The 20,511-nt window shown below is 38.4% G+C and overlaps 1 protein-coding gene across 3 annotated transcripts in view; it reads left to right on the top strand.

Moving 5' to 3' along the window:
• Nucleotides 1-19,943, top strand: part of DTL (denticleless E3 ubiquitin protein ligase homolog) — a 40,218-nt gene extending 20,275 nt beyond the window's left edge. The window contains exons 11-18 of one of the 3 annotated variants that reach the window (XM_032638328.1): nt 783-895; nt 6,611-6,700; nt 9,105-9,240; nt 14,906-15,738; nt 16,665-16,760; nt 17,102-17,147; nt 17,950-18,060; nt 18,163-19,943. In XM_032638328.1, coding sequence (XP_032494219.1) covers nt 783-895; nt 6,611-6,700; nt 9,105-9,240; nt 14,906-15,738; nt 16,665-16,760; nt 17,102-17,147; nt 17,950-17,999 — 1,364 coding nt within the window. In that variant the 3' untranslated portion in view covers nt 18,000-18,060; nt 18,163-19,943. The remainder of the gene's footprint in view (nt 1-782; nt 896-6,610; nt 6,701-9,104; nt 9,241-14,905; nt 15,739-16,664; nt 16,761-17,101; nt 17,148-17,949; nt 18,061-18,162) is intronic. The other 2 variants (XM_032638318.1, XM_032638338.1) reach the window with 2 other exon arrangements.
• The last annotated feature ends 568 nt before the right edge of the window (nt 19,944-20,511 follow it).

The raw sequence follows: 20,511 nt of genomic DNA, 5'->3' as shown, positions 1-20,511 counted from the left end.
CCTAAATGTATCCTTAAATTTTCTAATGACTGAGATTTTTTTCTTTTATTTCCTAGTAGTATTCTGATGCCAGAGGCCTCAGGTTTTGGTCTCCTTAGGATAAAAGAACTTGTCAAGCACGTTATGCTAGATTGGATAGTGAGAAGTCTAAACCTAACCTAGTTGGAGTATCTTACAAATGAATATATAGCTTACCCCGCTTCAGCCTATTTAAAGTGCTAGATTTAATGTTACCACATCTCAGATAAGCGATCCATAAATCTCAACTCTCCTTTCATTGATTTTTACCTGTTCATACAACAAATGTTTGAAGATCTCCTCTGTTCAAAGCATTATAAGGTCTAGTGAGGAAAGAAAACGATATTTATGAAATTTATCCTTAAGATAAGTCTAAGAGGAGGAAAGACGAATGTTTAATGCAACGGAAGAAACCTAGCCTAGGGTGGGGAGAGAGGGTCTAATAAAGGCGTTTTACTAAAGGATTGGACCCCAGCTCCATTCTTGTCCTTTAAGAATATTTTTCATCACTTTCTTCTCTGCAGCCAGCTCCATACCAAGTATTTGGGCTTAGATTGTGAGATTGGGTGTAATATAAAGCCTCTTTCTAGGATTTCCATTCTTTCCCTGCCAGTGTCCAGTTCTTTTTTATTTGGTGACTAGCTTGACCATCTGCTTCAGTAATCAGTACACTAATAAAACTTGTTAGAACATGTATACTCCTCATTTATTTGAAAACTGGAAATAACAAGAGCCAAGTAATTTGATTTTTTTTCCTCTGGCAGTGGCTATCTTCAATGGACATCAGAACTCTACCTTTTATGTTAAGTCCAGTATTAGTCCAGATGACCAGTTTTTAGTCAGTGGCTCAAGTGATGAAGCTGCCTACATCTGGAAGGTAAGTTACCAAACTTTCCCCACAAAGGTGAGGCTGAAGTATTCTTGCAAATATTTCTTCTGTCCAAGATGAGGTAAGGTTAATGTAAACACATACTTTAACTTTTCTGTATCAGATGTTTAGTAAAAATTGCTTCTTGCCTCTTAATATAGCCAAAACTTCACTCTGATTCTGACAGAAGATATCACACTTTCATGGTCAGCTTCTTAGAAATTGACAATCCATATCCTCCAACAGTTTTACAGATTATCAGGAAGTTGAGAATTCAGAGGACTGGAAAGAATCTTAAGTACTTTGTCCTGCTTCCTGGAAAAACATGCTGTTCTGCCTTTCTGCCCTGTGTTTTCAAACTCTCATTCAAAACACAGTGTTTGGATCCTAGAATCCTACCCCCGAATCACACTTGCAAAAAACACTCACTCAAAAATATTCATATAATAATTGTGTTCTTTAGTCTCCTGTAAGTGGCCAATCTTCAGGCTATTGAAATAGATGTGGTTGCTTTGTTAGTTTTGTATATCTTTAATAGCATTATTTATTCATTTATTTATTTATTTTACAGATTTCCCACTTCTGTTACAGAAATTTATAATTTCTTTTTTTACATTTTAAATAAACAGTGGTTCTAAAGTGACTACTCTAGGCTAAGAAACTTAATGCTATCAATTTGAAGTCAAGTGGAGAAAATTGAAATATAAGTAGCACTTGCTGACCACTGGAAAATGTCTCTTGTGGAATAATTAATTATAGAAATGTCTGAGTTCAGAGAAGGAATAAGAGCATTAAGGCATTGTTTTCCTAGGGCTAGAAATTATTATCTTCCAGATTGCCCTATAATATCATAAACTTCCTTGATATTGGTGAATTGAATGATCAGAGTTCACACATTTTGGATTTTAGAGTCATAATGTCTAAAACTTCATAGACCTATAGGTGCAATATTATCAAATTCCTCCTCAGGAGGAAATTGTATCATTCTTAGTACTGCCAATCTCTAGAAAGTCATATCTTTAATGCAGGACGGGGTAGATCCTGTCAGGTATGAAGCATAATTCTTCAGCTTAATTTTATCTGGTCCTGAGGGAGGTACTAAAAAATGCTTTTTCTATATACCTCTAGGTTTGCAACTCTAGTTGCAAAAATGCAACACTACCTTATCAAAAGCTTTAGTAACAATAACCTAGATGGTCACAAGGTGGAGATATTGTTCTATCCAAGATGCCTTTGTGTTGACCTTACCTCTTTTTCTTCAAGCACATTTGTTGTATTTTTAAAATGAAAAATTTGCTTATAAAATATACAGTTGAGAACCCCCTCTTATGGTAAGAGTTTTTGCATAGCTTCCTGTCTATAAAATTCTTCTGACTTGAGCTTTAGACTTTATGTGACTAGCACTAATGTTTCTGCCTCATAATCTGGTCTTATGCTGTGTATTTATTGTCTTTTGGTTTTCCCTTTCCCCTTCCCTCACTGTTTTACCTACATTTCCCTTCTCTACTTTGGTTCCCAACTTAGTTAGAGGATTTTATTCCTACCAAGGTCTGTATCTTTTTAAGTTTTTTCTTAAAAACAAAATTTCAGACATACCAAAAAGTATAATAAAGGATTATGCAAAAACAAAAAAACTTTAGGCACTGATCATTTTTTTAAATCATTTAAAATCAGCTTCTTAATTATATATATAATTATATATTATGTATGTGTATAGTCTTATTGCCAATTCTTTAATTTGTTTTCTGTGTTTTGTTTTTTTCTTTTTATTGCCAAGCCTTAAAGTTCCTCCCTAGCTGTAGTACGAATGCTTGCTTTTTTTTTTTTTTTTTTTTTTTTTTCCTTCTTGGTTTCAGTAAATCAGGGTTGAGGGATGCTTCCTCTCTTTAAAGACGTGAAGTAAAGATACTTGGTGGTTCATTAGTAACCCATTTTCAGACATTCAGTCAGTAGGTATCACACACATGGGTGACCCTTTCTGAATTCTAGGCTGGGTCACATGTCGGTGCTGAATGATGTGGTTCAAACATGATGTTCTCCTGCCTGTCCACACATAACTCAGTGTGCAGGTTCTGATATTTGAGATCCTGGCAAACTTACTGCTCCTAAAATTGAATGTGCCTAGTGAGGTGGCTCAGTTTCTCTTTTCCATGATAAGGAAAAGTGGGAGGGGTGTAGTTTTAAAAAAATTGCACACAAGCTGAGTATTCAGGCTGTTAGGTCAGAATTCTCTCAGGTGTTAGGATTCTCCTATGCCAAAAAAGCCCATGGGCCCAAGAAAACAGGGTGAAAGAAGGGAGTTTTAGATCTCAAGACAGAAGAGAATGGCCTTTTAATCCTCACCACTGGCCAGCAAAGAGGAGGTGTAACATAATTAGACTTTCTGACACTGAGGCCTAAGACTTAAGAATTAAAAGATTTAATATTATGTTATTTTTCTTTTTAAATTTCCTACCCCTTGTCCTCCTCTCACCCCTACCCACCTCCCCTTCCCTGGTTCATTTCTGATAGAGCCACTGAATAGTATTGAAGTGGTTATAAATAAACTGATTTGGCACCATCATTCTACCACTGATTGGCAAAACATTGAGCCTGACACTTTAGGAAGTGTAAATGATCTCATGGCAAAAATGAAGATTAGGTTTGGTTTCTAACTGGGCAGAGTAAGGAGGTTTTTTGAGGAAAAGTGCTGATCTTTTTTGCATGTTCAAGTATACAAAATGTTTTATGAAGTCTGTAGGTTAGAGCCAGTTACTTCATAGTTCTGGGAGCTTTAACTTCGGAATTTCTCATGCCTTGAGTTAGTCTTTATTCTATAACAACTAAAATTTGTAAGAGAGGACAATTTTCTGTGTTTTGACCATTCTCAGAATGCATAGATGTTTAAATGTCTCTTGGATTTAATAGTCATCTCTTCTTGTTTGAAAGTAGAGGGAGGTTTTTAAAAAATGAAATTATCATTGTGATAATATTTTTTTTTTTTTTTTTTTTTTTTTTTTTTTTATGCGTTACGCGGGCCTCTCACTGCTGTGGCCCCTCCCGTTGCGGAGGACAGGCTCCGGACGCGCAGGCCCAGCGGCCATGGCTCACGGTCCCAGCCGCTCCGCGGCATGTGGGATCCTCCCAGACCGGGGCACGAACCCGTGTCCCCCGCATCGGCAGGCAGACTCTCAACCACTGCGCCACCAGGGAAGCCCTGTGATAATATTTTTATAATAATGAAGTGACAATAAATAAAAACTTATTTGAATAAAAATGAAGGATTTAAAAGTCACCTGAGTTTCATTAGAAGAAATTAATCTTCTTTGAAGTAGTCACCAAGTATAGTTTACCATACTAGGATAGTCCTCAACTGTGAAAGCACTTGTTACTAACGTTCATAAAAACTTGTTGGACATCAGTTCTCATTCCAGCCCACAACATGCCCTTCCCTCCACTTTTTTTTTGTTGAGATAGAATTTGTATAATGTAAAATTCACCATTGTAGTCACCTTAAAGTGTACAATTCAGTGATTTTTTTTTTTTCACATAAGCACAGTATTGTGCAACCATCCCCACTGTCTCATTCCCAAATATTTTCATCACCCCATACCCTTTAAGAGTCACTTTCAGCTTCTGGCAACTACTAACCTATGTTCTGTCTCTAGGGATTTGACTATTCTGAACATTTCCTATAAATGATCTTTTATGCCTGGCTTTGCTTTCACTTAATGTTTTCAAGGTTTATTCATGTTGTTGCATGTATCAGTACTTCATTCCTCTTTACGACTGAATATTCCATTGTATGTATAGACCTTGCTTTACTTATTTATTCATCAGTTGATGGAGATTTAAATTATTCCACTTTTTGGCTTTATGAACAAAGCTACTATGAACATTCATGTACAGATTTTTGTTTGAACATGTCTTCAGTTCTCCTGGGAGTGTATACCTGAGAGTAGAATTGCTGGGTCATGTGGTAATTAATTCTGTGTTTAACTGTTTGAGGAACCTTCCCCTCACTTTTAATGCTGTGTAAAGTACCTGGCTCATGGTAATCATTTCAATAAATGCTGACTTTTGTTACTATTATTATTCCTGCCTTATTATCAAATTGTAAAAAGGTTTTCTAACAGGTCTACCCTTTGTGTTTTTTTTCTTTTAAATCCTATAGATAAATGGAGAAATGTACATGCATTCTATTGGTGGATATTTGTTTTTTCTTGATATTAATTTTAATCTTTGGTATAGGCAGTCAGGTTTTCCTAGGTATTTTAATGCCTAGGAAAATGAGGAAGGGGCAGGATCATGAAATAAAGAGCTAGAAGCAACAGGCAAGTAAACCAATGGAGTAAAATAATGTGTTGTTACCAGGGAGGGTCAGGAGGACATGAGGATTTCCTCTTCCTTTTAACTTGCTGCTTGCAGTACTCCTTGGGCCTTGGGTAGAGAAACTTTATGGGCTGGGGCCATAAAGAATTTCTGTGACTTGAGATAGAGACTATCTTGAAAGTCTTTTCTAAAACATGCTACCTTGTGAAAGAATGAGCTTTTGTTCTCTGGCATTGTAGGAGTAGGCAGCAAATGAGGTCCTTTTAGATCTCAAGAAAAAGCCCATCAAGGCAAATTAGATTCTGCTCTTTGTCTTCTTCGGCTTTTTGAATCATTACATATGTGCCATTTAACCCAAGAGAGGAGTAGTAATAATTGAGTTGGGTAACCTTATGAATCAGTGTGTCGAATCTCTTTAACTACAGTCTGAGGAGTCCATTAAGCTTACTTAGTAATTCTCATAAATATTCTTCCCAGAATGCCTCCACTTTCTTCATACAAATGAGCAATGATTCAGAGCCTCAGGAAAATGAAAAGAGAATAATTTCTCTTTTTCAAACATGTGCTAGTAATAGCTGTGTGAGTTTGTACTCCATGTTGTGCTGATTAATGCCCATGGCCTCTGATAGGGATTGACAGCTCTTGAATGAGTCAGCTGTCAAATGCACATCACTAATGGCATCAAATGAGCGTGAAAATATTCTTAGTCACATGTGTAGTACTGCACAATGTGACCCTTCTTTATACATTAAAATGTATTGAGATGTGGCAATACTTAACTTGAAAATTCAAGATTTCTTTAAGCAAATGAACTTAAATAAAATTTTAGAGGAATTTTTTTTCCAAAATGGATAAAAAGTGCCATGTAGAATATAGCTTATACCCCTTCAAAATGAAGGAGTATAACTTTGGGCTTTCTTAAAAGTCAGTGAGTCTTCTTTTGGAAGAAAGACTGTCCTCTTGTCCCAAGAGATCTGCTAGCATGTCTCAGGTACCTTCAGGACTTAGTAAGTGCAGCGTTCCTGGAAGTAGCTGACTAGAGAAGATCTAAAGTTGTCTAGGCTCCACTTGAAGTGTACTACCTAGTTGCTGAACCTTACCCTTTCAGTCTTGAATTTTAGTCAAAATACGTATAGCTAAGTTGTCCTGATTTGAAATAAGACCTGTCCTGGTATCTAAGCTCATATTGTTTACTTATTTTGGCTATTTTCATTCTGTTTTCTCAGATTAATGACAGAAATACTTTCATTGCCCATTGGGACTTTTTCTGAGGTATAAATAGGCATGTCTAGGGGCTTTTGGTAACAACCCTAAAGCTCTCTAAGGTACAGATGTGGAGAGATTCGAAGCCTCTGTCTGGGAGACCTGCCACTGCTCTGCTGACTTGTTTTTTTCTTTTTGATGTTGTGATAGGTCTCCATACCTTGGCATCCTCCTACTGTGCTCCTGGGTCATTCTCAAGAGGTCACATCTGTGTGCTGGTGTCCATCAGACTTCACAAAGGTTTGTAGGTGAATCTGTGGTTGGTTTAAAAAGTAGATCACAGGTTTGTAGGTTTTTCCAAGGTTAGCTTGAGAGTTAATACAGACTTTTATGTTTATATAGACATCTAAAAGATCTAGAGGCCATCCAGAATCTGTATCATCATTAATCACACATATTCTATTTTTTATACCAATAGATAAACTGTATTATGCACTAAAGAATAAGTGGATTTCTTAGTTCCCTAGAGTCATTCCTTTCCTAAACATAGGATTTAAGTTTTTAACATTAATAAAATTTCATTTTTAAATCGAAGGTAAAAAGAAAATCTAAGGTGAAAACTAGTGTTTCTAACTTTCTACATATTATCAATGTGGTGTATTAAAGGTAACACCTTGACTGTTCTTCACAGTCCAGTTTGGGTTCTCACATGCCTGAAAAATGCTTATTGTGAAGTCTTAACGTGTTAGGCTGTCTGTGACTAAACTAGAGAAGAAGTAGCTCCAAAGTATTTTAGACACTTTGAAGAGAAGAAAATATACTCACTTAAAAATTTTTTTAATAGTGATACTAAAAACAAGTAAAAAACCTGAAAGGTAGAAATCCCAGAAACATAAACAAACTCCACATACATGTAGGGATTTCATATAATAGTGGCCCGAGTTCCACTCATTTCTCCAGGGCCTACCTTTGGTCTTTGGGTTATTTTGGGTTTGCAGGAAATGTCCCTTCTGTGGAGAGCTCCTTTTTATCTATTATGTTTTGAAGGTTTGTTGCCTATTATTCCCATCTGTTTTTTTATCTACCGGAATCTTCTCATGGTCTGATCTACTCATGGCATCCCTGCTAGCTTTCCAGTACTGCTGTGGATTTCCTTTTATTTCTATATCCCTATATAACCATTTCTGTGATGAGCTTCATGATAGACTTTTTTTGAAATCATTGCTTTAATCACCAAAAATTACACCCTAATGGCATTTTCCCTCAAAGATTCCCTGTGATTTCCAGTGAAACGTCTGCTTTTAATGTGGAATTTTATATCTTCATAGAACTTACTGAGATGATTTTTTTTTATTATTCAGTTAATTATCATCTTTTTCCATCCATCATATATTGCCATTATCTCTTTGCACAGAAAAGACTCAAAGGAAGTAGCAGGGCTGTTTACTCATACCAATTTGACGACCACCTTTTTAAAAGGTTCTTTAAAATAATTTTGTCCCGAGCCTAGAATTAGGAAGATAAAAGACTGCTTTAAAAAAAAAAAAAAAAGATTTACACTTTGAAACTGGAAAAACTTGGATTTAAATTCTAGCTCTGCCACTTAATTGTGGTGACCTTGGGCAAATAACTTTATTCCCATTTTGTAGATGAGGTTATTTGAGTATAAGCCTTTTTATATTGTGAGAATTAAATAAGATAAAGAACATAAATTTTCAGACACTCAGATTTAGTAGTTGCTCTGTAAATAATAACTTGTTTATAGACTATAGAATAACTGGGAATTCCAGGCATTTCTTTTGAGCAGTTAAATATGTGTGTCTTCTTTTGGCCTCCCAGTGAGGAAAGGAAAAAGCTGCCAGCTTCTTGGGGACCAAGACTTAAGAGAACGTGTGTTCTTTTTTTTCCTCTCTCTTTAGTTACTGAAATAGAGAAATTATATAAACAAATGCTGGGGAATAGCTCTGGTACCAGTGGCCATTTGCCACAAGCTCTTCAAGCTGGACTTTCTCTGCCATAAAAGGCTTGGGACCAAGATCAGGAATGGTTAGATATTTTTAAAGGGGCAAAAGTTATTTTTAACTTTTTTCAGTCTAGTGAACGTGTCGTTTTCCCAGATTGCTCCTTTACCTATCTGAAAAATAATCTTAGGGAAAGGTTTCATTCTACTTGCCACAGCATACTAGAGTCATGGACTAAATCAGATCTTGGGAATAATCCCATTACTTTAACAATAAGCCAGAACTTGAGGAAGTCAGAGGAAAGTCATACAAATTAAATGTCAGTGACATACACTGACTGATCTTTTAAGAGAAAGAGTAAAAATGACATCTTAATTAAATTACATGTTTTGTAGTTACACAGAAGGTGATAAAGATAATGACTTGCCCAACTTCTTGAGAATAAAATGAAATGAACCTGGTTTTATAGTAGAGCTTTAGGTAGCTAAGAAACCACTGGTCACAAAAGTCATACCAGCAGAATGTATATAAAGAAGAAGCTAAAGGATTCACTACTTTGGAAATCTGGAATGATTCCTGAAAGCAAGGAATGAAAGTATCTGACCTTTCAGATAACATTTTCTACATCCTGTTACATCAGGCAGAATAATTCTCTAATCATCAGCCCTTAAGACATACCTGTTTTTTACTTTGTTGTGAATCTTTGATTGAAACTTATTAACTCCCTTCCTGGTTCTCTGTAGATTGCTACCTGCTCTGATGACAATACACTGAAAGTCTGGCGCTTGAATAGAGACTTAGAAGAGAAATCAGGAGGAGATAAACTCTCCGTAGTGGGCTGGGCCTCTCAGAAGAAGAGAGAGGCGAGAGCCGACCTAGGTAAGGATCCCATGCATTTTTCTAAGTTTTTTAATGGTTTGATTGATTTAGTTCTGTAGTACAGATGGTGAGCTAGATTTGATCTTATTTTGGTATGTTTTCAGAGGAAAGCACCGTCTCATTGACATTCTTTTTAATATATGTTTTCTGAACACTACTATGTTTATCATCTACACAAGGCACTGGAATACACCAGTAGATTTATTTTTTAAGTATTTGTTGAACATCTACTATGTTCTAGGCACTGTTCTAAGTTCCTGGGGATTCTGCAATAAACAAAAGATTCAAAATCCCAAAGATGTAAATGAAGCTTACATATTAGTGTGAGAGTCAGCAAACAAGTTAAAGAAGTAAAATTTGTCAGATAACAATATGTGGTTAGGGAAAAAGGAAAGAAGGAATGAGAGAGTAGCAAAGCATGCTGTTAAAATTTGAAATTAGGTACCCAGGGAGACCTCAATGAAAAGATAGTATCTGAGTAAAAAAGTTGAAGTAATGAAGTAGTAAGCCATATGGATATTTTAGAGAATGTTCTAGGCAGACAAAACAGCAAATGCCAAGGCCCTGAAGCAGGAGCAGGCCTGGCATATTTTGTGTTCCTCAAAGAGGATAATGTAGCTGTAGTCCCTGTGGCTAAAGCGGGCAAAAGAGAAGAGGGGAATAGTAGTGGAAAATAAGGTTCTTGTATGATTTTGGCTTTTATTCTGACAGACAGAAAGCTGTTGGAGGGTTTTGAGAAGTGTATGATCTGACTTTTGTTGGAGGGTTTTGAGAAGTGTATGATCTGACTTTTCTTAACTTGATCATTCTAACTTCTGTGTTGAAAACTAATTGTAAGGGGATCAGGGTAAAAGCTGCAAGCTAATTTAAAAACTCATTGAAATAACGCAGGAAGCAATGATGGTGACTTAGACCAAAGAGGTAGCAAATGGTAGGACAAAAAGTCTTCAAAATCTGGATATATTTACATGATGGAGCCAACAGAATGTGCTGTGGGACGTAAGGGAGAGTTATCAAGGATAACTTCAGAATTTATGGCTTGAGAAGCTAGAAGGGTGGAGTTGCCGTTAACCTATATAGGAATCACTGCAGGAGGAACAGGTTTGGGGGAGGGAACAGCTGGGTATGTTGTTTGATATTGTTAGACATCTAAGTAGGGATGTCAGAGAGGCAGTTAGATGTTTAATTCTGCAATTTAGGGCTGGAGTTGTAAATTTGGGATTCATCATCATATTGGTAAAAGGTAGCTATAGATGGAAAAGAGAATAGGTCTGGGGTCTGAGCCTTGGAACATCCTAATATTTAGAAATTGGAGAGGTGAAGGAGCAGGTACAACCTGAGAAGTAAGAAGAACCAGGAGAGTATTGTGTAAACTAAGAGAGGTCAGATGTTTTTGGCATGCAATGTACGATGAAGGCTAAAAACTGACCTTTAGATTTGGCAGTGCGGGCAACCTTAGTGAGAGCAGTTTTTGGTGGTGTGTTGGTGGCCTCATTAGTGTTGTTCAGGAGGATGGGAGAAGAGAAGGCTCTTTCAAGGAGTCTTCCTAGAAAGGAAAGAAGAGAGATGAAGTGGTAGCTGAAGGAGGAAGCTGTGTTGAAGTTTGTTTTGATTTTGTTTTGTTTTGTTTTGTTTTTTGTGGTACGCGGGCCTATCACTGTTGTGGCCTCTTCCGTTGCGGAGCACAGGCTCCGGACGCGCAGGCTCAGCAGCCATGGCTCACGGGCCCAGCCGCTCTGTGGCACGTGGGATCTTCCCGGACCGGGGCACGAACCCGTGTCCCCTGCATCGGCAGGCGGACTCTCAACCACTGCGCCACCAGGGAAGCCCCTTGTTTTGTTTTTAATGAGAATATAGCATTTTTTATGTGACTGAAAGGATCCTATAGTGAAGGGGAAAATCGATGCAGGAAAGTTTGCTGGACCAGTGTCCTCGAGTGAGGGGATGATATCTAATATACATGCTGAAGTGTAGTCCTTTGTCAGGGGTGTGGATAGTTCATCCATAGTAACCAGAAGGCAGAAATATAGGCAGAGTGAAGGTAGGTAGATAAATGGGATGGTCAGAACTTGTGGAAGTTTCCAACTGTTCTGACAGCTTCTATTTTCTTAGATAGGAATGAGGATCATCAACTGAGAATAAGGATGAGAGGTGGAAGTGATAGAGATTTGAGTAGAGAAAAGAAAGTCTGGAATAGTCATATAGAGAATAGAAGAGTAAATGGACCAGGGAAATATGAAGTTGGGCATAAGAGTCAACCTAAGGCCAGCACTCACTCATTGAAAGTGAGCAGTCAGCATGGTTGTGCGTCTGCTGCACAGGTACAGGTACACTGTAGGTGGAAAGTTGGTTTTAACCAGTCATATGGTTTGTTTGTTTGTTTTTAATTTTTTTCAGTAATTTAATGTTATTTATTTTTGGCTGCGTTGGGTCTTTGTTGCTGCGCGCGGGCTTTCTCTAGTTGTGGTGAGCAGGGGCTACTCTTCGTTGCGGTGCGTGGGCTTCTCATTGCGGTGGCTTCTCTTGTTATGGAGCATGAGCTCTAGGCTCACAGGCTCTAGGCACCCAGGCTTCAGTAGTTGGGGCATGCAGGCTCAGTAGTTGTGGCGCATGGGCTTAGTTGCTCCGTGGCATCTTCCCGGACCAGGGCTCAAACCTGTGTACCCTGCCTTGGCAGGTGGATTCTTAACCACTGTGCCACCAGGGAAGTCCCTCTGCTGCCTTGTCTTTATATGTATTTTTTGCTCCCTAATTTTGAAAAACAAAAATGAATTATATGAGGAAAAAGCCATCAGCATTGCCACCACTCACACAAAATTTCAGTTAACATTTAGAGTTATTTTTTGAGATTTTACTCCCTTATCCATAGAGATTTTCTTGTTAACAGTCATAGTTATACTACAGATATATTTGGATTTCTTGAGGATTTTTTTCACTGAACATGATATTCTAAGCACTTTCCGTGTTATCTTATTAGCAAAACATTTTGAATCATCCCCTGGGTAAATGTTCCAGTTTACCTAGCTATTCTTTCTTTTGTAGTTGGACATTTTATTTCCAATGTTTTGTGGGAAAAAATTTTTTTCTGAATTTAGGGTCCCCATCTCCCATTAAAATAGATTCCAGAGGTGGAATTTCTGCGTTAATGGCTATAAACATTATAACATTTTTGATGAAAATTATGTTTCTTTTAACTAGGTGTTTTTGTTTTTTTAAGATTTTTTTGACATGGACCATTTTTAAAGTCTTTATTGAATTTGTCACAGTTTTGCTTCTGTTTTATGTTTTTTGGTTTTTTGGCCACAAGGCATGTGGGATCTTAGCTCCCTGAACAGGGATCGAACCTGTACCCCCCGCGATGGAAAGCGAAATCTTAATCACTAGACCACCAGGGAAGTCCCTAACTAGGTGTTTTTAGTGTGTCATTAATTATTCTTAGTTTTAGAGGTCAAGTCACAAAAAAGTTACATACGTTGACCAAATTTGTACCATACTAATAACATTTAGCCATTATTGAATATTAATACAGTTGTTCTAAGGACCTACTTGGATTATCTCGTTTAATTCCCCAAACAACCGAAACTGAAACTCAAGGAACTTAGGCTTGCCTAAGATCACACAGCTGTGAAGTTGTAGTAGAATCAGAGTTCAGACCCTTGCAGTCTGATTCTAAAGCTCATGCTTTAGAGTTTAGCAAACACCTTGCAGTACTGCCTCCTTTAACCCAGCACAGCAAAGCGAAGTTCAAACTAAGCCTGGACCAGGAGCTAGACCTAGATTTCTCTGTCTCTGGGTGATGCTAGAGTTAACTCTGAAGAGCACTACAGAGCAACAACCTGACGCAAGGGCCAAAGGCTGGTGCGCTGGCCATTCGGCCCTGTAAGCCAACCTGCAGCAATGGATTGGCTGCTGCAATCACACTGCCGTTTTGAAAATTATGTCCCTATGCTTTCACAAGCCTCTAATTGCCACCCCAACCCTTCACTGCTGTCCTGGACTGCCTGTCTTCTCTTCTGGCCCTTTTAACCTAGTAACTAGAAGGCTTTAAATCCCAAGGCACGGCCCCTTTTACCTTGTCCTACTTTTCGCAGTCAGCACCTGCTCTGTTGTTTACTATTCTTCCACTGTTTCAGCCAGAGATTTCATAGCACCGTCAGGGCGAATGGTTCTCTGCCTTGTCTGTGCATCATAGCCACTTGTGGAACTTTTTAAAAGTTTGTCTCCAGAAATTGTTCAGTAGGCCTGGGGTAGGGGCCAAGTACCTGTATTATTAATAAAGCTCCACATTAAGTCTGCTATGCAGCCAGATTGAGAACCTCTGGTCAAGTATTACTAAGTGACAAAAATGATTATCTTAAAGAGAAGGAAACCTTACCTGTTCTATCTCAAGTGCTTGCTGTAGTCTTTTTCTTTTATAACTTTCTTTTTAATTTATTTTTGGCTGTGTTGTGTCTCTGTTGCTGCGCCCGGGCTTTCTCTAGTTGCGGCGAGTGGGGGCTGTTCTTCTTTGTAGAGCACTGGCTCTAGGCGCAAGGGCTTCAGTAGTTGTGGCATGCGGGCTCAGTAGTTGTGGCTTACAGACTCTAGCGTGCAGTCTCAGTAGTTGTGGCACGTGGGCTCAGTAGTTGTGGCTCGCAAGCACTAGAGCTCAGGCTCAGTAGTTGTGGTGTAAGGACTTAGTTGCTCCACAGAATGTGGGATCTTCCCGAACCAGGGCTCAAACCCGTGTCCCCTGCATTGGCAGGCGGATTCTTAACCACTGCGCCACCAGGAAAGTCCCAGTTTATAAGAATTTGCCTGAAGTATTTGTCATTGCCTGTAAACAAGGGACAGGACACATAGAGAAGAGTTCTATCCACTATTTGATTTGCTTTACAGAGAGCGTGCATTGAGTTTCTGAAATGTTCTTTGACATTCTTTGGCTTGTGGAAAATCATAAATTGTAAATTAAGGTGGAAAGCCACATGAGGCCTGATAACAAGTAATTGATGGAATTACTTCTTATGGAGATTAAAAACTATCTCCATTTAATAGATACGGAAACCGAGGCAGAGGTGAACGGTTGTACCAAGTCACATAGTGATTGTGCCAGATTGTAGACCTGTATGCTCCTTAGTGTGCGGTGCCTCTCTGCCCTGTGCTCAGAAGTATACACAGGAATGCTAATGGCAACTTTACTTATGAAAACAAAATATCATTAACAACCCTAATGTCTTACTGTTACCTTAGGATACTTTGTAGCTGTTAAAAGTGATGTAAATCTGTATTAATGTGGGAAATGTTCATGATATGTTGTGAAGCAGGTTACTAAATATTTGGTACATCATGGTCCCATTTTTGTGTAGAAAAAAGAGATGTATTATATCACATGCACAAGTATAGAAAAAACATTAAAAGTGGTTCACTTGGATGCTGTTAAATTTTTCTGTAATTTCTAGATTTTTACAAGTATGTGTTTTACAGCAGGGTGTTTGGGGGGCTGGCAGTTAGGAAAAGGGAAGGAAAATGCTAAAAGGGTCCAGTAAGAATCAAATGACTTATGTGATCTGCTCACTGGGAAATCAACCCCTGGATGATTAAGTTAGCTATAATTTTCCTTGATGAGAACTTGGAGGTATTCTATGGCTTTCACTTCTGATTTTTGTGACCCTCTTTTCTTTTTCAGTAACAGTGACAAGTAGCCAGAGTACTCCTGCCAAAGCCCCCAGAGTAAAGAGCAGTCCATGCATTTCCTCCCCATCATCAGCAGCTTGTGCTCCAAGCTGTGCTGGAGACCTCCCTCTTCCTTCAAATACTGCCACATTCTCTCTTAAAACCCCTCCTGCCAAGACCCGATCTCCCATCAGCAGAAGAGGCTCCATGTCCTCTGTCTCTCCCAAGCCACCCTCATCTTTCAAGATGTCCATTAGGAACTGGATGACCCGGACACCTTCCTTATCACCACCCATGACTCCACCTGCTTCTGAGACCAAGATCACGTCTCCAAGAAAAGCCCTTATACCTGTGAGCCTGAAATCATCCCAAGCAGTGACTTGCTCTGAGTCTAGAAATAGAGTAAAGAGGAGGCTAGACTCAAGTTGTCTGGAGAATGTGAAACAAAAGTGTGTAAAGAGTTGCAACTGTGTGACTGAGCTTGATGACCCAGTTGAAAAACTTCATTTGGATCTGTGCTGCCTTGCTGGTAACCAGGAAGACCTTGGTAAGGACTCTCTAGGTCCTACCAAACCAAGCAAGATTGAAGGGACTAGTATGAGTGTCACAGAGCCTCCTTCTCCTGCCAGTCCTTATGCTTCAGAAGGCTGTGGAACGCTACCTCTTCCTTTGGGATCTTGTGGAGAAGGCTCTGAAGTGGTAGGCAAAGAGAATAGCTCCCCAGAGAATAAAAACTGGTTATTGGCCATGGCAGCCAAACGGAAGGCTGAGAATTCGTCTCCACGAAGTCCATCATCCCAGACCCCCAACCCTAGGAGGCAGAGTGGAAAGACTTCTCCAGGCCCGGTAAGTTGGCAGTGGTAGAAGTTGCATTTCCCAACTTGGCCAGGGCAGGCACAGATCTCGTCTCAAAAGTCAGAATGCTTTTTTTTTTTTTTTTTTTTAAAGTAAATCTATTTATTCCTAGGATTGCCAGATTTAGCACATAAAAATGCAGGACAAATATTTGTGGGACATATTTATACTAAAAGTTTTTCATACTAAAAGTTATTTGTTGCTTGAAATTCAAATGTAGCTGGGTGTGTCCTGTATTTTATCTGGCAACCCTATTTACTTCCATTAAAATCCCATCTGTCGGGCTTCCCTGGTGGCGCAGTGGTTGAGAGTCTGCCTGCCTATGCAGGGGACACGGATTCGTGCCCCAGTCCGGGAGGATCCCACATGCCACGGAGCAACTAGGCCCGTGAGCCATGGCCGCTGAGCCTGCGCGTCCGGAGCCTGTGCTCTGCAACAGGAGAGGCCACAACAGTGAGAGAGGCCCGCGTACCACAAAAAAAAAAAAATCCCATCTGTCAAGGTCCATACCCCTCAGCCCCATTGCCTGATTCATCAAAGCCTTCTTCATCCTCCAGGATGTCAATTCAAAAATATCTTCCCTCTCCTTTGTTTGACATTATTCCCTCCCCTACCCCCCAGCCCCTGCAGCCTCTTTTTATAGATTCTCTCCCCTTTTTATAGACAAACTGTAATTCATGGACAAGTTGCCAACATCCATAAATAGATTTTCAATATGTAATTACAGCTTATAATTACTTAAAGCAAAATTAAGATACTTACAAAGCAATTTAAGTGAAGAATCCTTCTAGATTTTTATGATTTTTCCCCAGCCTTTTACGATCATCTTGCTCACACCGGTATTTTTGGCAACTCACCTGTATCTGCCTTTTTTTAAACATTCAGTTTAACTTTACTTATCTTTTTATTTAACTTAGATAATTTCAAAAACAGATATTGCTGGCAGAAATAGCTTTGTGAACCTTGAAAACCAAGTGACTCATGGTGGAGGCAGAAGTAGCTGTGAGCATTGGGTGAGCTATGGGTACCACTCAAAGGGAATAGAAAGCTTCTGCTACTCAGTTTGCAAGTTAAGGATGGAGGTGGGTTAAGGAAGTTTCTCCTGTAGTTCATAGTAGCTCTTTCTCTGTGTTAGGGAGAAGGTGGAAGAACGATTGAAACCCAATTTAGGAGTCGTGATCAGTAACATCTGCCCATTTAAAGGGCAGAAGCTAGATAACCTTAGGCCAGTTCTAGTTTAATAAGTGTTCATATCCCCCTCCTACTGTCATGAAGCCTATCCCATAATTTTAGGAAAGATAAACTAGAAGGTTTTTTTTTTTTGGCTTAAACAACAGACATTTATTTCTCACAGTTCTGGAAGCTGGGAAGTCCAAGATCAAGGTGCTATTCTCATCCTGGTGAGGGTCCATTTCTTGGCTTGCAGATGAGTTGTCTTATTGCTATATCATCATATGGTGGAGGTAGAAATATTTTAAAGATTACTTCAAACACAAATTCCAAGACCTGCTACAGAATATTAAAAAAAAAAACAAACTATAAGTAGTCTTTCCTTTTTTCTCTCAAAATTATCCCTGTAGTTGATCTTTGCCCCTAGCTAAAATTCCTATTATTATAGGAATTTTATTTCAGGGAGCTAGTCCGAGCTATGTGTTAGCAGAAAAGCAATTTCAATAAAAAATTGTTTTCATGAATGTGTACACCTTAAAGGCTTTAAAGAATAGTGTGCTGGTCCAAGATATTTCTGGCTTTATAATTTCAATCTTTGAAGCTTACGTTTCTTTAAAATAATTTTTTTCTTTATGTACATGTTGATAATGTAGACTTCAGAAAAGGGTAGTATCTGCCATTTGAATACCTATCTCGTTTGTAAATTTGGGAGGGTGATTTACTCACGTATTTCAAAGAGAATGGTAATTGTAACCTCTTTGGTTCCTATTACGAGGCTTAACTGGCAATATTTTCTGTTCACATGAAAAATCTGTTTCCTCCTTCCTTGCATGCTGCCTTAAATTTTTCTGTATTTAGTACAAATCAACCGAAAGAGACATTGCCATCAAAGTATTTGAGACTGAAATCTATCTGACTAAATAAGCAAATTTCTAGGCATCCTAACTTAAAATACCCTTAGTGATAACTTGCTGAGGTAACAGCTGAACTTTGTCTTAGAAAATCTTTAGAATCTAAACTTTCTTCTTCTAGGTCACCATTACTCCCAGCTCCATGCGGAAAATCTGTACATATTTCCATAGAAAGTCCCAAGATGGCTACTGTAGTCCAGAACAGTCAACAGAATTATAGATTCTCATCTGAGTGAGTTAACTGAACTTTGACCCATTAAAACAAGATAAAAAATTCAACAGAGTGACTCTGTAACTCTGGTTTTAAGAAAGCTACCGTTTTTTTCCTTTTTAGAGAAAATCCTTTCAACTCCGAAATTTACCTAGCCTGGTTCTACTGCCATGGTGTACCGTGCAGCTTCCTCGGAATGAATGCTGTGTTTAAATTTCATAAAGTAAGTTTGTCACTGTGTAACATTTTGAATGAGTAGTCTTTACTTTTTAAATTATGCATCCTCCCTACAATAATGACATCCCATGTCATAGAGGCAAAAAAACAAGTGTTGTCTCTCGTTACTCTGAAACTTTCTGGGCACAGTGGAAAGTATCTGCAGGCCACAGCAGGAGGCCTGTCTGTGAAGGTCAGCTGCTGAAGAGGACCCTGGGTCTCTGCTGCTTCCAACAAATACAGTTTCATATATAATATATATAATCTTTTCACTACATTTTTGTGGGGTTTTTTAAGTATGTGGTAAAATGTGATGTTTAGATAAGCAAATTTATATTGATTCAGTGTTAAAATACAATCTCAAGTTAAAATCATCTTTATTTTAAAAGCAGTGATAAATATCAGCTCGTTGGAGAAACTTGGAGAACACTAGAAATGTTTGTCTTTTTTCCCCCCGTATATATCTCCCACATGAGATCTAAGGTTCTCATATTTTTACCAAGCAACCTGTTTCCAACCCAACATCACGTTCTAGAAGAGGTTATAGTTTTTGCCATTTACTGGAGGAAGATGTTTATAGAATCAGTAGTCACTGAAGCTGGAGTTTGAATTCAGTCTTCAGTTCTCTAGGGGCTGCTACTTTTTTAAAAAAGAAGTCATCAGATTTTAAGAAAAAGTAATGATTTTTTATTGATATTTTTATAAAAGTAGGTAGTTCTTAACTGAAAATCCAGAACCTAAAGAGTAAATCTTGACTTTAACTTGATTTTTTGGATTCTCTTTATATACGAAAAAGCAATGATCTTCTAGTAGAGCCCTGAGCCAAACATCGTAGAATTTTCTCTAGGTATTTAATAGAGAGAGTGTACAGACTGACTCTCAGTTAATAGTGTGCAAAATATCTTGAGTATCCCTTACCTTAACAGTTACGTATCAATCAGCTTCAAATGAACCATTGTTTTATATTTTAGCCCTTTGTAACCTCATGGAAACAAGCTCCGTGTACTTCTATGTACTATGTCCTTGGAAGGGAGTCCCCTTCCAGTCATGAAACTTGATTCATTTTATCCACATCCCTGAGGACTGTGTAGACTTTATTCATACTTTTGTCATCATTTTAAAATCTATTCTTAATGATAACTCTTTAATTCCTTTGATTCTTATAAACGAAGGTGTAACAAGAACTGCATGGGTCAGTTAAGCATGGGTTCTCCTGGTTTTATCCAAGGAGAAAGGTAAATAAAGGAAAGCCACAGAAATGCTATTTTCGAAACAAAGTATGCCGTAGCATTAACTGAATATTTAAGAACTCTACTTATATTTGATGTTTGATTTTTGTGTGTTTGTGGGAAGGTGTTATTTATGACCAATACCTGCCAATAATGCAATCTATCTTTCTTGATCTGAAAGCCAGTGGGGAAAAGGATCCATGAAAAAGAGAACTAAAGTAGGCGGTTTTCTTCTTTGTATCCCTGCTCATCTGACAGTTTCTGCTGAGTAAAATTGGGGATAAATGTGGCTGTCAGAAACTGTGCTGAGAGTCTACTGAGTGTAACATTCCCACTTGGAAAACTAGTACTTCAAATGGGTGCCAAAGGTCAAATGTAATGAGATAATAATTATCCCTGCTTGTGTCAGTGTCAGACTTTGAGCTGCTCCTGAATAATAAAGCCTTTTACCTTATCTGATGTTCTTTTCTGAGCTTTTGCATTAACCTAGAAGCAGTCTGTCTACACAAAAGAACTATAGCAGTAATCAAGAATCCCTTCTACTTGCTCATTGAATAAAATTTGTTTATTCCCAAGGACATGATCTAGTTCAGGCTGAAAGAGGTTTTCATAAAATATGTCTTGCTTGATCAGACCTTGAGTGTTTAAGGTGGCTTGGATTACTTGATAAAGGAGGGTGGGGTGGTGTAATTCTTTTTAGAAACAAGTATTTCCAGCCCAAGGTTTTCTATTTGAATACACTCCAAGCGCTTTTGCTACAAAGCTGTATCAGAGTTTCCGTTTAGCTGTTTCAACACAGGCCCTTAATTTACTTTTGCAAGGGTTGACTAATTAGTCCTTTAAAATGTCTCTTAATCTAGGCTGCACTTTCAGTTGGTGATAAATCAGAATCATGTGTAGCTTACCCCGTTGGGGTGGCAGAAGGCAGGTTCAGCCCACCATCCCTATCCCCAGCCTTAATAACTTAAAACTTTAAGATTTTTGGGACACCCTGTGTAGGAGGCATTTTTTAAAACCTCAACTGTGC

This window comes from Phocoena sinus, chromosome 1, assembly GCF_008692025.1.
Source record: "Phocoena sinus isolate mPhoSin1 chromosome 1, mPhoSin1.pri, whole genome shotgun sequence".
Taxonomy (NCBI): domain Eukaryota; kingdom Metazoa; phylum Chordata; class Mammalia; order Artiodactyla; family Phocoenidae; genus Phocoena; species Phocoena sinus.
The sequence above is the reverse complement of the archived record's forward strand: the minus strand, read 5'-3'. Positions and strand labels throughout refer to the sequence as shown.